General features: G+C 43.8%; 2 protein-coding genes across 3 annotated transcripts; both read left to right on the forward strand.

Annotated features, from left to right (window-relative positions):
* Positions 1-2,670: 2,670 nt before the first annotated feature.
* On the forward strand, positions 2,671-8,394 carry LOC120958997 (sodium-dependent nutrient amino acid transporter 1-like). 2 transcript variants are annotated; one of them, XM_040382108.2, is made up of 7 exons: positions 2,671-3,118; positions 5,229-5,758; positions 5,836-5,951; positions 6,921-7,179; positions 7,252-7,618; positions 7,691-7,952; positions 8,027-8,394. In XM_040382108.2, the coding sequence occupies exons 1-7, from the start codon at positions 3,011-3,013 to the stop codon at positions 8,278-8,280; spliced, it is 1,896 nt and encodes a 631-aa protein (XP_040238042.2). In that variant the 5' UTR covers positions 2,671-3,010; the 3' UTR covers positions 8,281-8,394. The 2 variants fall into 2 exon arrangements, with proteins under 2 accessions (XP_040238042.2, XP_040238043.2); XM_040382109.2 differs by lacking the exon at positions 2,671-3,118 and adding an exon at positions 3,170-3,832.
* A 2,111-nt stretch (positions 8,395-10,505) lies between these two features.
* LOC120958360 (sodium-dependent nutrient amino acid transporter 1-like) lies at positions 10,506-15,254 on the forward strand. Its single transcript, XM_040381100.2, has 5 exons — positions 10,506-10,783; positions 13,232-13,749; positions 13,818-14,189; positions 14,281-14,909; positions 14,982-15,254. The coding sequence occupies exons 1-5, from the start codon at positions 10,745-10,747 to the stop codon at positions 15,230-15,232; spliced, it is 1,809 nt and encodes a 602-aa protein (XP_040237034.2). The 5' UTR covers positions 10,506-10,744; the 3' UTR covers positions 15,233-15,254.
* The last annotated feature ends 26 nt before the right edge of the window (positions 15,255-15,280 follow it).

Consider the following 15,280-nt stretch of genomic DNA (forward strand, 5'->3'; position numbering starts at 1 on the left):
GCAAGAAATGGGATAATATGTCATGCAAATCAAGAAGTTGGGAAGCCCTGCATTGTAGCTGACAGGCTGCATCAGGCAAAGGGTATTAAAATCACATTGTTGTTTCAATTTATCAGACAATTTTGCTCATCCCTTGCATACTTAAGGCAACTAGTTGTGCAGCTTTTGGAATTGCATTACCTAATCCAGCTGATAGTACCATTTATCTTGTTGCTAACACACGTTCGTCGCTTCATCTTTAGTGACCAGGTTTGTCAGCAAAGTGAGTGGGAATCCCACAATGCCAACGTTCCATTGCAATGAACCGTTGTACGGTGATTAAGTTCAAGGTTTGCAGAACGGTGGAGAAGATCGCTCGCGAACCTGTGCAGCAAAAAGCTATAAAATGGTGTGATGTGGGTAGTCATTAGTTTTTAAAGATTCACATCGCTTTAAGGTGGGTATAGTTTTAACATGAATGTAGATTTTGACTGTCAGATAATTTTGCATTAAAACTCTGTAGATGATAGTATTATTACTGCAACATAGATTAATTATAATGGATAAAGCAGATAACATTACCTAAACCTCCCATGCGATGTACTAACAGAGATAGTGAAAAAAAAAACAAATTTTTAATAGATTTGTAGCATTCGATGAAATGATAAATTTTTCGTTCTTACTCACCGCAATAAGCTTTACAGTAAGTCGATATGCAAATTGCAATCGTTAGATCGGACCTATTACCATGATGACTGTCACTCGTTGAACCGAATTTCAACCTACGAAATCAGCTGTAGTATCTTTAATACCACAACTTCTTGGAAACATGTGTAATCCTCCTCTGGAGGATCGGAGATCGTTGGTTGATATCTTACAGATATGCTCTAACATATAAGAATATGGATACTCGGACAACGTTTCCATATCAACATTACTCATTTCTTGTCTTTCGGTTTGAAATAAAGATGATAATTTGTACATAAATTTAAACAGGTTAGAATCATCGTACATGAATTACCCTTTTTGAATGCACGATAAATGAGGATTTGTTTATCTTGTTTAAGGTCCCGAATAATTAAGAATAAGTCTGATATTGATGTGTGGTTTTGTACGGAATGTTAGATTCATTTCCTTGCAAGTCCTCAAAATACCATCCTCAAATATCCCTGAGGTGCATATATTATTAATAATAATTAGAAAGTGAGCTTAGGTTGAATAATCAACCTAAATAATTAGGTTGATTATTTGACTTAAATGTTCTCAAAACTTCATTTAATGCTTTGTGGTGACGTTTAATTGTTGTATAATTGTTAGAACAATCGTAATATTCTTCCTTTTGAGTCGCAAGAAGTGTTTATTTTTTTATAAATAGATATCCAGTTTTCAGATAAATTTCAGGTCTTTTAGTGTCTGATCTGCAGAATTCAGCAAAATCAAAACATGACCTTGAAATGCAACAGTATCTTGTATTTAAGGTAATTGAGCTAGGGCTAAAGTATTTAATAGAGATCTTCCCTATATCGTTCAAATGCAGCTCAATTCATATAATATACCCAAATCGGGCCTAAACCCTACCGGTCATATGTAATTTGGCGATAAAATAGAGTTCCTACCATATAGAGTTTGAAGATAAAAATCTAAATAGAAGCTGCTCTATACTAAACAATAAAAACCACAACCTGAGCGCATTTGCCACTAGAGCACATTATTTAATATGCCTGTTTCAGTAAATGACGCAGAACATTACCATTACCTCTTTTCAAACAAAGCGCACACGTCTCACAGCACAATCACGCCCGTGACGTGGTCTTGCTACGAATCATTGATAAGAAAACTGTCAGTCAGCGTACTTCCAACCCATTCATTTGCTTTCTCTTCGTAAAAAAGCACGTTTTCCCTCAGATTCCCGGGATGCCTTTCCTGCATCTTCTAGCGCGTCGGTATATCCCAGGATCGAAGAGCGGAATGATGTCACTACTTGAGTCACATTGCAGATCAGGCGACACATTCATGCAACCTGCATTCCTGGGTCAATTAATACGATCTTCCGTTCGCGGAACGCTTTTTGTTGGCCCTTTGCCTACGGCCAAACCCAAAGCGGCGAACCCCCACAAACGGTGTTGGTGTGCATTTGTGTGTGGAAATTCCAACATTGCATGCACATTGGAAGTGGAAAATCTGCATCCACTAAAACCAAACCGGGTCGTGTGCGGTATGTGTCAACGGTTCTACGTTAGATTCACCAATACATATACGCACGCAGGAAAAAACCCCGCAGTGCAATGATCGCGTTGTCGCGAAGCGTGTGTTTTGGCGCGCGCTCGTTTCATCAACAACACACATGTCAAGGCCTGCTTAGACACACGATAGAGCATTTGCCCATTACAGGCCCTACCTTTGCGACTGACAACGTTTGTGTGTGTGTGTGTAGGTTCAAAGCCGGTTCAAAACCTGATCGACTCATCGAAAGTGAATTAGTGGGCACAGGGAGAGGTCGGTGGCTGTAGGGTTTTCCCTCCACTGGAGTCTCCAACACAGAGGCCCGTCCGCGGAAGCTGTGGGTCGCCACCTCCCCACCATCACGTCCAACCTGTTGCTGCTGTTTAAATATTAGTGCCCCTCTCCTATTCAAGCACTTTTTGTTTGTGTGTGCGCCCGTTCAGTGGGGGATTTTTGTGTCGCCTTTCGTTTGATATTTGTTCGCGCACACAGACGAGCGCGAGCGCGCGCGCACCCGAGCCCGCCACACTCGACTGGAACTCTGCGCGAGTGGTGACCGCGTGCCAAAAAACGCAACCGCCGTTCACTTGGCTCGCGACGCTACACCTGAGCGGACGTTGTATCTCGCGGCGCGGCACAAGCAAACGCGCGAAACCACAAGACAAGACCAAGAAAGTGCATTCGGTAGCGTAGAAAGTTCGGTGTGCAAGCGCGTGCAAGAAGTGTGCGAGAGAAGGGCCACACGAGGACGAGAAGGGTTGCCACGGTTCGGGAATTCCCACGTTTTTCCCCCCAACGACCGAGCGGAATGGAAAATCGAAGCTACGTCGGTGATGAAACCTGGAATGCCGACACGCTGCCGGTCGGGGGGCTTGCGGGCAACCAGCCCCACCACCACCACAACCATCATCATAAGGTACGGGGAGTGTTTTTTTGGAAAGTGCACACCAGCCAAGAAAAGCCAATTTTTCCCTTCTTTACTCCGTTAAACACGTGCGCGCGCGCGCGCGATCGCAGTTTAAAAAACCCGTTTGTGACTCATTTTGCCGCTCATTACGTAAGCCTGGCCTGGGCCGGCCAAAACCATCTCGCCAAACAAGATCTTCGCCTGCTTTGTGTGGTAGGAGGGAAAAAAACACAATCTCGAGTGGTGCAAAGGTGCTAACCGCAGTTGACGCTGGTTTCAAGCGCGAAACCATGCGCGACGTCAAAAAGCACGTGTGCCGTAAGGAAAGTGTGAGCGTTCGGTGTGTGTGTGTGTGTGTGTGTGTGTGTGTGTGTGTGTGTGTGTGTGTGTGTGTGTGTGTGTGTGTGTGTGTGTGTGCGTAGGCGTAAACGGTAGCAAGCCGGGCGGACGGCGAGCAATTGAGAAAATTGGCTGGCGCCGGCCCTGCAGTTGGTTTATTTCGAAAGTGGACAAAGCACGCGCAGTGCTTGTTGATTATTGGTGACCGATGGTAGTAGTGCGCGCATGGAAGTGATATTGAAACCTTAAAGTGGAGAGAGGCGTTTGGGTATTTCCGATGGTGTAGCTTTTCCAATATAGTTTTGTGGATTTTCAACCATGAAATAAAAACAGTCCGTTAGCAGTGTTACTCAAGATTTTCGAAAAATGCACTTTGGAATTTGTGTGAGTGATCGGCCCTATCTGTGTTGGATGGGTACAAAATGAGAAAGCTGTTATTGGTGTTCTAAAGCGAATCCGTTAAACGAATGCGAAAAGTCTCACTGCACTTGTGTCTTGAACCTCTAACAACGAGTACAACGTGTCTGCGCGTTGACAAGTATACCAGCGGACTATCTCCATAGTAGTTATGTTCTAGTGCTATATAATTCACATTCCTCATCCATATTTTGATTTTGAGGACGTGCGTGAATTTTTGTCGAGCAAGACACCCTGTCATTTGGAGAGTTTAAATAGAAGTTTAATGATTTCTTATCAGTAAAAGACGCCTACAGAATGTGCAATTTTGGTCATAACTACAATATTGAAATTGGATATATCCCACCGATAAGTGTCTCTAGGTCTAGAGTTTTAAATTATCTGAATCGTATAAGTATATATTTATTATTAAAATATATAAAAAAGCTACGTCTCCAACTTATGACCATAAAAAAGAATGAAAAGAATAGAAAATAAGTCCAGAAATGTATGAAGATGAATCACTTGTGTCACTTATAGTTTTAAAATGCTGCTGGCCTTCCATCTACTGCTAAATACAGTAACAACACTAAAAAAATTTCTTAATTGTTAAAGTCCATACATGCGACCTACATACAACAATAGTGCCTGCCTGATCTAAATTGTTCAACTAGGTCATTTGATATGAAGAAATCATTAGTAATGTTTAGAAACGGTATACTTAGGGCAATTATATCTGTTTCCCTTGTTGTCCAAAATTTCAACTATGAAGTCCATTTTGTTGTTGTCAAGCAAACTTTACTACAAATATTCAATTATACCCTTATTTTGAATACAAGTACACATGGCTACCACAGAAAAGAGCATTTTGGTTGGCCAATGTAAAATTAATAGAATTGTTTGAGTTCGTATTCCCGTCATGTGGGATTTCAAAGAACGATTCAAACCGGTCCCGTCATACATCCTTTTATTACCCGTTTTTGCAATGTATCCATTTTGGGTTCAAATATCGACGCACGGAACTAATTAAACTCGTGAGAGGGATGCTAAGGCACCATTAAACCTCCAAAACTAGTTATGTGACATAGTAAGCAAATCAAATAGATTGTATTCGTGTTGACAACTATTGAAACATGCTATACTCAAACATTGCATTGGAGGACCTCAAACCCTATCCAGTATTTGCTTGCTACGAAAAAAATCTGCGTAGTTTCAAAAAGCTGTGCATACATCAAACATAATTCAACAAACTCGCAAATTAACGCGTATGACAGTTGGTGGCAAATAAACAGCGTCCCGGGCTCCAAAAATTCACATAACAACCCACACATTGTACGTGAGATTTCACATTCACTTGTTTGCATTTTGCCCCTCCTACTAACAGCATCACACTACGGTCGATCTGAAAGCACCCCAATCCACCACCGCCAGCGACGAAAAGCCACCACTTCGGGAGAAATGGGGCCGCAACATCGAGTTCCTACTCTCCTGCGTCGCCCTGTCCGTTGGCTTCGGCAATGTGTGGCGCTTCCCGTACACAGCGTTCAAGAACGGTGGCGGTGCATTCGTCATCCCGTACCTGATTGTACTGTTCATCATCGGACGCCCGATCTACTATCTGGAGATGGTGCTGGGTCAGTTTTCCAACCGTGGTTGCGTTAAGGTGTACGACCTAGCACCTGCCATGCGTGGTATCGGTGTCGGTCAAACGGTTGCCATCTTCACCGTCATCACCTACTATGCGTCGGTGCTGGCCGTCACCCTGCGGTACCTGGTTGCCTCGTTCAATCCCGAGCTGCCCTGGGCTAAGTGTGACCCAACCTGGCCGGACTGTGTCGATTCTAGCCGGCTCGGTAGCATTGCCCTTGGACCGAACGTAACGCAACCGAAAACCTCTGCCGATCTGTACTTCCGGTAAGAGGACAGTTAGAGACACCTCTCAGGGGAGAGTAATATCGATTTCATTGTGGTTTTTCTCGCAATTTTCACAGCAAAACGGTAATGCATGCCGCTGACTCACTGGACGATGGGTTGGGATATCCCGACTGGCGGCTGGCACTATGCCTAGTCGCTTCCTGGATTTGCATCGTGGGCATCCTGATCAAAGGTATAGTTCAATTTTGTTGAATTGAAAATTAAACATGATGTTTAGCACCTCCCATTTCGAATGCGGGAAACACTTGTTCATACAACAGATGACTGCAGTACTGTTGTAGCGAACGAGGGCCGTTTAATTGGTGAAATAAATTCTCACGTAATGAATTTTTAGTTCAGAGAATTGGCAACATTGCAGTTTAAATGAAGAGCAAGTGAACAATTCAAGTTCGACTTAAATCACGAGTTTCCTATGTGCCTCTATATCGATTATACCAAGTATTTCATATTAATATTTATTGAATTACATTTCAAAGCCATTTTCTACGGAAATGACTCTGCTTGTTGGATATGCAAATTGCAATAAAAAAGGTATAATTATTTATTTAAAACGTAGAATTTGTTAATACTGATTTTGCGAGGAATTAGGCAAACATTAGCAAATAAACAAATTACACGTTTTGCATGAGATAAAAAAAAATATGATTGCTGTATTAAATCCTGACTTAGTATCATTTTCATCTACAATTCGATTCCTTCAGAATTCATGTTGATTTAAACATTTTAACTAAAACTGTTTAATGAAATTGTTAAGTAATAAATATGTACCGACATGTCCATTTGGAGGCTAATCCTTCACATTGAATGATAAAAACAGCTAATAGGCAATGACTTCATTAAGTCCTTCGAAAGGACGGGTACAATCATGTACTATGAATGCACTAAGAACTGCAGATATAGTGATTTTTTAAAGGAAAAATTGCTACACAGTTTTGATTGCTATCGTGTGTCTATGAAAAAGCTACAAAAATTGGAAAAGAAATTATCAAAATAGCTGATACACGTGTTTTTTGCAGTATAATGATTTAAATCTTTTATCGGTTATTGTTAAGCTCTTTAACCTCTACCTAATTTTTGAGTGTTAATAACCTAAACCACAATCAGTAACTTACCTTCTTTTTTTTGCTCCACAATTTTCCAGGCATTAAGAGCTCCGGCAAGGTGTCGTACTTCCTTGCCATCTTCCCGTACATCATCATTGCCGTCCTGCTGGTGCGCTCTCTAACGCTTGAAGGTGCCTGGACGGGCATCAAATACTTCTTCGAACCCCAGTGGGACAAGCTGCTCACGATCGAAGTGTGGTACGAAGCCGTCACCCAGTGCTTCTTCTCGCTGACCATCTGCTTCGGTGGACTGATCGTATATTCGTCCTTTAACGACTTCTCCAACAACATCTACCGGTAAGCGAGTACTTTAACTCGATTTAATTTGAATGACCATTAATGTTCTATTGGATTTCTCTCAATTTCCAGCCATGCGCTGATCATAACCTCACTCGACACTGTCACTTCACTGGTGGCCGGGTGCGTTGTGTTCGGTGTGATTGGTCATCTAGCTCACGTCACCGGTCAGTCGGACATCTCCAAAGTCGTCCAAAGTGGCCCAGCCCTTACCTTCATCACCTACCCGGACACGATCGCCAAGTTTGACTTTCTGCCGCAGTTCTTCTCGGTGCTATTCTTCTTCATGCTGTTCCTGCTCGGCATCGGTACGCTGATCGGTATCGTAACGTCCGTGATTACCGCCATCCACGACCAGCGGCCGGACATTGCGCGATGGAAGATCGTGATCTCGGTCGGGCTAGCAGGGTTCTGCATTGGGTTGGTCTACATCACACCGGTAAGAGCCTTTGGGAAGAGTTTTAGTAGGGAATGAACACTAACATTTTTTTTCTTTGTGGCTCAACATTAGGGTGGTTTGATCATACTGGAGCTGCTGGATTACTACGGCGCCACGCTGGTAACCATAACGCTGGCCGTCTTCGAGCTGCTCACCTTTGCCTGGATCTATGGCGTGAATCGGGTCTGCAAGGACATTGAGTTCATGCTCGGCATCAAGACGGGCCTGTTTTGGCGCGTTTGCTGGGGCATCGTGACGCCTATCACGGTGCTGTTCATCCTGCTCGTCAGCTTGGTCCAGTACAAGCCGCAGAATGTCCCGCTCGGTTACAATGGTGAGTCGATCTTCTGTCTGTTATTTTGTAATTATTATTAATTTTAAATCTTCTCCTCCTTCTCCTCTGTGCAGCTCTCGGCTGGTGTCTGTACGCGTTTGCCGTTCTGCAGCTGCCCTGCTGGGCCGTTTACGCCATTCTGCAGAAGCAGGGCCTGGTGTGGTGGGATCGCTGCAAAGCCGTCCTGCGACCCATGGCCGACTGGGGCCCGGAAGACCCTACCAAGCGGTCCGAGTACGGCACTTTCATCGAGGAGTACAAACAGCAGTCGGTTACGAACCGCACCGGCAACCTGGTGGAGAAGGTTCGAAGAAAGCTGTTTAAGTAATGGGCCGCGCGTATTTGTAGAACTGTGATTAATTGTAACCCTAGCATTGCGTGTGATTGCCACTAAATGTGTAATAAAAAGAATCTGTATTTCTATTTTTAATATTGAAACATTTTTAACCTGTGTATGGTGCTTTAATTTGGAACGAAAATTTCCACTCACAAACGGCCAGCACCAGCTACGCGACAACTTGCGACGCGCAATGTTGCATCGTCGTGTTTTGGCGCAACGTTTCGTACGCTACATCAGGCCGCGCGTAAATCGTACAAACAGCCTCTTCCCTCCCTCTCCTTGCTTTCCATTTCGATTCCACCCCTTCAAGTGCATCGCGGTTTCCACGGTGATGACCATGACCGTCATTCAATGCTACTGGCGAGCGGATCGAACTTACGAGCGCATGCGCAATATTACGCCGGGCAGCTGTAGCGGTTCATTGAAGATTTTTTCACGCAACAGTTACGTCTTTTACAGGGTAATAAGGTAATTTTATTTATTTCTTAGAGCTCAAAACTAAGTGTTCAATAAATGGTTACAAAAAAATGGACTTTTCCAAAGCACCGTTGTTGAAATATATTTGAATTATTATGTCAATTCTTAATGAGAAATATCGATCAAGTAATTACATAACTAATTAACGCAATGCGATCAACTTCATTCGGTATAACAATGGAAACAGTAATAAAATAAAATTTAAATAATTAGTTTAAAATCCCCTTCAAAGCCCTGTCACCACCCTGCATTGACTACGGCTGTAAATAATCCCACGCCCAGACGCCGGCAAAACTTCGCGCGGTTGCGTGCACTGCTGCTGCGGTTTGTTGTTGTGTGTTTACACAAACAGCTGACCGAGACGCGAAAACAAACTTCACCAACCAGGCAGTGATACAAGGCGCGGAAAGCGAACTCAAAATACGTCGTTGCAAGCGTTTCGCGTGGCAAGATCTAACGATACGACACACAACGACCGCTGACCTCTTTTGCTAATGTGAATGATGGGTTAAATCTGGGTGAGGGAACTCGCTTTGCACTAAGCGTAGATGTAATTGACCATGTCTGTTGTTCTGTTTCCTTTTTCTTGTAGTATTATGACGCAATGTGCAAATTTGAAATTGATTTTGTACACCAACATTCTATAGTAATGATTCAAAATATCTGAAATTGTTTCTCGGCGCAAAGCAAGAGAGTTAATATTGGGGAGCTAATGGCATTAAAAGACTGATTCCTAATAAAAACGAATACAAGACAAACTTTAAGCGGCAATTAGTGTAAAACATTGTGCATCGAATGAATAAAATGGATGTCGACAGCACGCAACAAATTTTCAACAATTTGGACATTTCGTTACAAAAAGTGCATAAAATGTACAAACAGTATCAAAACTGCTGAAAATGTTAATTCAGATTCCTTTATAGCGCTAAACAATATATTACCTCAGAAACTATTTTCTTTGTAGAATTGATTAACACTTTCTAACAACAAAAAGATTAAAAGTGTGAAATAGTTAATAATTCATTGTATTTTAGAAAGATTAATTATAAACATGAGCTAGAATATTAAGCCCCATACATAAAATGATAGGACATTTTCCAGCATATAACTATTCAATTCAGGTCAAATCAACTTAATAATCTGAATTGCCATTTTCTAACATTTGCGCACAAACAATCGTTACAAGGTTCCATCAGGTTGAGAACCATCTCAACGTTGTGAAGAAATGAAAAGAATTGAGACGCTGAAATGTAAAAATAAGATGTAAACATAGCATAAAATATGTTGAATATAATATAATATTTTTTAAATATCATTTCTATTAAGTCATTTTAAGCGTGTTATGGTAATGACTGAATATAAAATGTTAAACATTAAACAAATAACAAACAGTAAATAACACAGTTAATCAATTTAAATTCAAAATTGTCATGTCTACCCAGGAATTGAATATTTGCTTGATGAACGAATAAATAAAGAAGATATGAATTAAAATGAGAACTCATCCTTTTCTCGTGAGTCATGAGATTCATTATCAATCAGTAAAGAAAGAACTCATCACTTCAAGAAGCTCACGAAAGCTTTCCCCCATTTCCCCGATCACAGTCGGCGATCGTTCGATCTTGCGCAGAAACCAACCAGTTCCCCGAACGGATGCCGAAACTCACCGGATAAAGCTTTTTATACAAACCCGTCAACCCAACCGGTATCCGGTGTACGGATCGATCTCGAACTCGGTCTCAGTATCACACAACCGTTCTTCAGACGTTCACAGTTGGCCGGTCGGTTCACACCAGAAAGTGCATCCCGAGAAAGTGCATCCACCCACATCCGATACGCAATTGGCGAGGTGGCTGAAGCGCAATGTTCGTCGACTGAGTTCGCACGTGAAGTGATCAAATCAATCAACCACAAACGACACAACAAACCAAGAGAGAGAAAGAGTTAACAAGCTGATCAAACGCCAGTGCGCACGATGGATTCCACCCCAAAAACAATTGCCAAAGGATTAACCGTACGTGATTGGGGCGCCAGCGGACAAGTGGGAACAGCCGACAGAGCGTTCATTCGATCGTCGCGTGCAAAGGTCACCCTCACCGACAAGTGATCAATGTGTGTAATTCCCTTTTGGAAGAGTGCGCAGTTTTCCGCCTTTTCCGGATAGTATGTGTGTGTGTATGTAGTGCATAATTCATTGCCATCAGGCCGCGCCAGCGGTCGAAAAATTCTCTATCGCACGCTTGGCACGTTGCCACCGGAAGCATTAACAGCAGAGTGTTTGCACTGTGGGAGGCGTAAAGTTCCAAAATAAATTTAACCACCTATCTCCTCCTGTTTACACCATATACGCCTCTCGCATCCCCCCCCCCCCCCACCCCTTTTCTATGTTACACGTGCCCCGTAGTTGATGCGTTCTCAGAATTCATTAAACATTCCAATCGCTTGAATCGATTTGATTCAATCGACTATCTGTTTGTAGGGCAAGACGGAACGAAAATCCGGCGAGACGGCAACGATCGGCGCAGAGAACGATGTTACAAAACGGGGCGAAATTTGGCGACTATTATTAACCCATCCCGTCCCGTGTAACAACACGCGACAAGTAGGCCACGCTGCGCGCTCGCTGCTGTTACCTTGTTGACAATGTTGTTGTCGTGTTATTTGTATATCGAGGGAAGAATGATGGGAACAGGACTAGTTAACTTACAGTAACTGGCAAAAGAAAAGCCAAATCAGCGTGCAAATTTGCAAGCAACGTTGGGTTGATAAATTGAACGTTTTTGAAAAGCGTTCAGCATCACCGTGTATCGCCCACGCCAGGGGAAAATTATGATTAGGCGAGGCTCGTAATTGATTGATTAGATGTTATTTTAGCAACGGTTTAATGGGAAACATGTTATGCTTGGATGATGGAATGACGTGAAGAGATTAAATTTATTTTGATTTTTTATTCAAAAAGAGTCTTAGAACATCTCTTGAAGATGTTGGAGATTTAAAAAGCTCTCAAAATAAATGAAAACTCAGACTTTCTCCCCAACAAAAGTTGCCAAAAAGCAACATCAAAAAGTTGATGAAACATATCCATAAATATCTAGCACCGGTAGCCAAAAGTGTGAAAAAGGCAATGAACACTTTGGTGTTTACGTCAATGTTGATTTTTTTTACGATGCTCAGTTCTTCGCGACTCATTTTTTGACTATCATATAAAGGCCAAATCATCAAAAAGGCTTATTTCGAGCAAGTTCTCTAAGTTGACAAGCTCCTGATCTTGAATGCATAGCAGAATAAAATATTTAAGAGTAGTTTGTAAGTCACATCAAGGTCTAGGCTACAGCAAGGATTTGATAGTTATGGTTAAATTAAATATTTTTGGAGCAAGTTCACACCAGCGATGAACATTATGTTAAGCCTGTGGCGGCATCGCCTGACAAGCAACTGTGTCCTGCTATCCCAATAATGTTTCCTGGTACTGGTAGTTTAATCTACTTTGACTTTGTATCTTCGTAACGTTGCATGACTATGAAAGAACCTAGAATCAGCTCTAATTAATCAGCCATGGCTAAGATCCCAGCAGGACGTTATAAATAAGCAAAAGATCTTAAAATTCAAGACCATAAAGAATTTTAACATTTCAACAACTTAAATGTTAGCACAAATTATATGTGATTGGTTGTTTTCTACTAGTGATGGGCGGGTCGACTCGAACCTATCGGGTCGGAGCCATCCGTAAGCGACCCGGAGTCGTTCGGGTCGACCCGAAATGTACAATTAGGTTCAGTAGGTGCAACGACTCCGGTAGGTGCGAGAAAGCATAAGCGACTCCGACCCGTTGGTGCAGCGAGTTCGGGTCGGGTATTGAACCTACCTTGACTCGACCCGACCCGAACTCGCCTCACCAACGGGTCAGAGTCGCTTATGATTTCTCGCACCTACTCATCAGTCGGGTCGACCCGAACTCGATGCACCCTCGGGTTAAACTGAACCTACCGTGGCCCGACCCGACCGGAACTCGCAGCACCCACGGGTCAGAGTCGCTTATGCTTTCTCGCACCTACTGATCTTTCGGGTCGACCCGAACTCGTTGTACTTGCGGATCGGATTTGATTCGGACTCCGACCTAGCGCACCAACTGCACCCACGAGTCGGAATCGATTCCGGCTGGCTCGCACCCGGCTCCGGGTCGGGTCGTGAAATGAATCGTATGACTCAACACTATTTTTTACATTCAACTATCAACCAATACACATTTCACGTTGTCGAAATGGTCTGACAATGTTAAGTCGGCGGGATAATTTTTGGAAAGTTCCTAATTTCCAGAAAGCAACTACAGAAAGCATTACTACACTCCTCACAGCATTGTTGGGTATTTTTTGCAAGTACATCGAATGAACCGTCTGCACCACCATGCATCATCCTTTACCTAAGATCACTTCACAATCAAACCTTTTTTCCTAAACCGTAGCACACGAACTGCATCACTATCGGCATCGCATCCCCAACCACACCGGTGCGCGAGAAGTGGACCAGCAACATCGAGTTCATGCTATCCTGCATCGCGTACTCGGTCGGGTTCGGTAACATCTGGAAGTTCCCATACACCGCCCTGGACAATGGAGGTGGTGCGTTTCTGATACCCTACCTCGTGGTACTGTTCTTGATCGGACGCCCCCTGTACTATCTCGAGATGGCTATGGGACAGTTCTGTAGCCGAGGGTGCGTCAAGATCTACGATATGGCGCCCGCAATGCGCGGTGTCGGTGTGGGTCAATCGGTCGCAATGGTCGTGGCAATGTCGTACTACACACCGATCCTGGCGATCACTCTGCGCTATCTGTTGCTCTCGTTTAGCAGTGAGCTGCCGTGGAGCAAGTGCGATCATTCGTGGAGTCGGTGTATCAATTCGGACTTTCGTGGATATGCGAACGTTACGAATGGACTGGCCGAGGATCGCCGGAACGTTTCCGCTGAGCTGTACTTTACGTAAGTGAGATGAAGAGTGTCCGCAATGAAGGGTAGTACTTAGTTTTCTTCTTCACAAAAAACCACAGCAACACCATAATGCACCGAGCACCATTGGCAGAGGGACTTGGATGGCCAGATGGCAAGCTGGTCCTGTGTCTACTCGTCTCCTGGTCCATTCTGGTTGTGATCCTCATCAAAGGAGTTCGCAGCACCGGGAAAGCGGCCTACTTTCTTGCCATCTTCCCGTATGTAATCATTTTCATCCTGCTTGCCCACTCCCTCAGTCTGGAAGGTTCGCTCGAGGGCATCAAGTTCTTCCTAACACCCAAATGGGAAAGCCTATTCTCAGCCAAGGTATGGATGGAAGCAGTCACACAGTGTTTCTTCTCCCTGTCAATCTGTTTTGGTGGAATCATTGCGTACTCCTCGTTCAATAATTTCTCCAATAATGTCTATCGGTGAGTACTTGCAGTTAATACAGCCTTTCGAATGCTCCAACCAGACATCTTCCTTTATTCTTCTGATCTTCTGATATTCGAATCTCTATAGTGACGCAATGATCATCTCCTGGTTGGATACGTTCACATCCATCGTAGTCGGATGCATCGTGTTCGGAGTTCTCGGTAACTTGGCACACGTCACGCACCGCACCAGCATCCAGGATATTGTCCGCGAGGGCCCCGGACTAACATTCATGGCGTATCCGGACGCGATCGCAAAGTTTGAGTACTGTCCGCAGCTCTTCTCCGTCCTATTCTTCCTGATGTTCTTCATCGTAGGCATTGGCAGTAATCTGGGAGCGATCACGAGTGTCATCACGGCTATTCGCGACCGATGCCCAACGGTTGAGAATTGGAAGATTGTGATGGGCGTTAGTGTGAGTATGTTTTGTATCAGTGTCGTCTACCTTGCCCCTGGGGGGTTAGATCTTCTGGACGTGCTGGATACATACGGAGCAAAGTACGTTACGCTCACGCTAGCCCTGTTTGAGATTCTCACCTTTGCGTGGATTTACGGAGTGGATCGCGTTTGTCGCGACATCAAGTTTATGCTGCAGATCGAAACAGGGCTGTTTTGGCGCATCTGCTGGGGCATTATAGCGCCGCTGCTGGTCGGTGTAATACTAATCGTGAGTTTCATCGACTACATCCCATTAAACGTTCCCGCAGAGTATAACGGTAAGAAGGTTGTTGAAATGTGATCTTCCGCGAACTGTAGTAATAGTCATCTCTTATCCAATATCATTGCAGTTGCTGGATGGATTCTGTACACGTTCGCCATCCTGCAGCTACCGTTGTGGGCCGGTTACGCGATCATGACACAGGACGAGAAAGGCTGCAGGACGGCATGGAAGACAGCCTTCCAGCCGAGTACCACCTGGGGACCGGAGAACGAGCTCACCCGCGACCAGTACAACAAGATGGAGAGCAAGCGGAGCCACTTTACTGCAACCCCGGCCCGACATTGTACGCAAAGATTGTGTGGCAAAATATTTGACTAATTTGTTGTGCCATCTAATAGATTTACGATGCATAACCCCTACCCATCC

This window comes from Anopheles coluzzii, chromosome 3 (assembly GCF_943734685.1).
Source record: "Anopheles coluzzii chromosome 3, AcolN3, whole genome shotgun sequence".
In the NCBI taxonomy this organism is placed as follows: Eukaryota; Metazoa; Arthropoda; class Insecta; order Diptera; family Culicidae; genus Anopheles; species Anopheles coluzzii.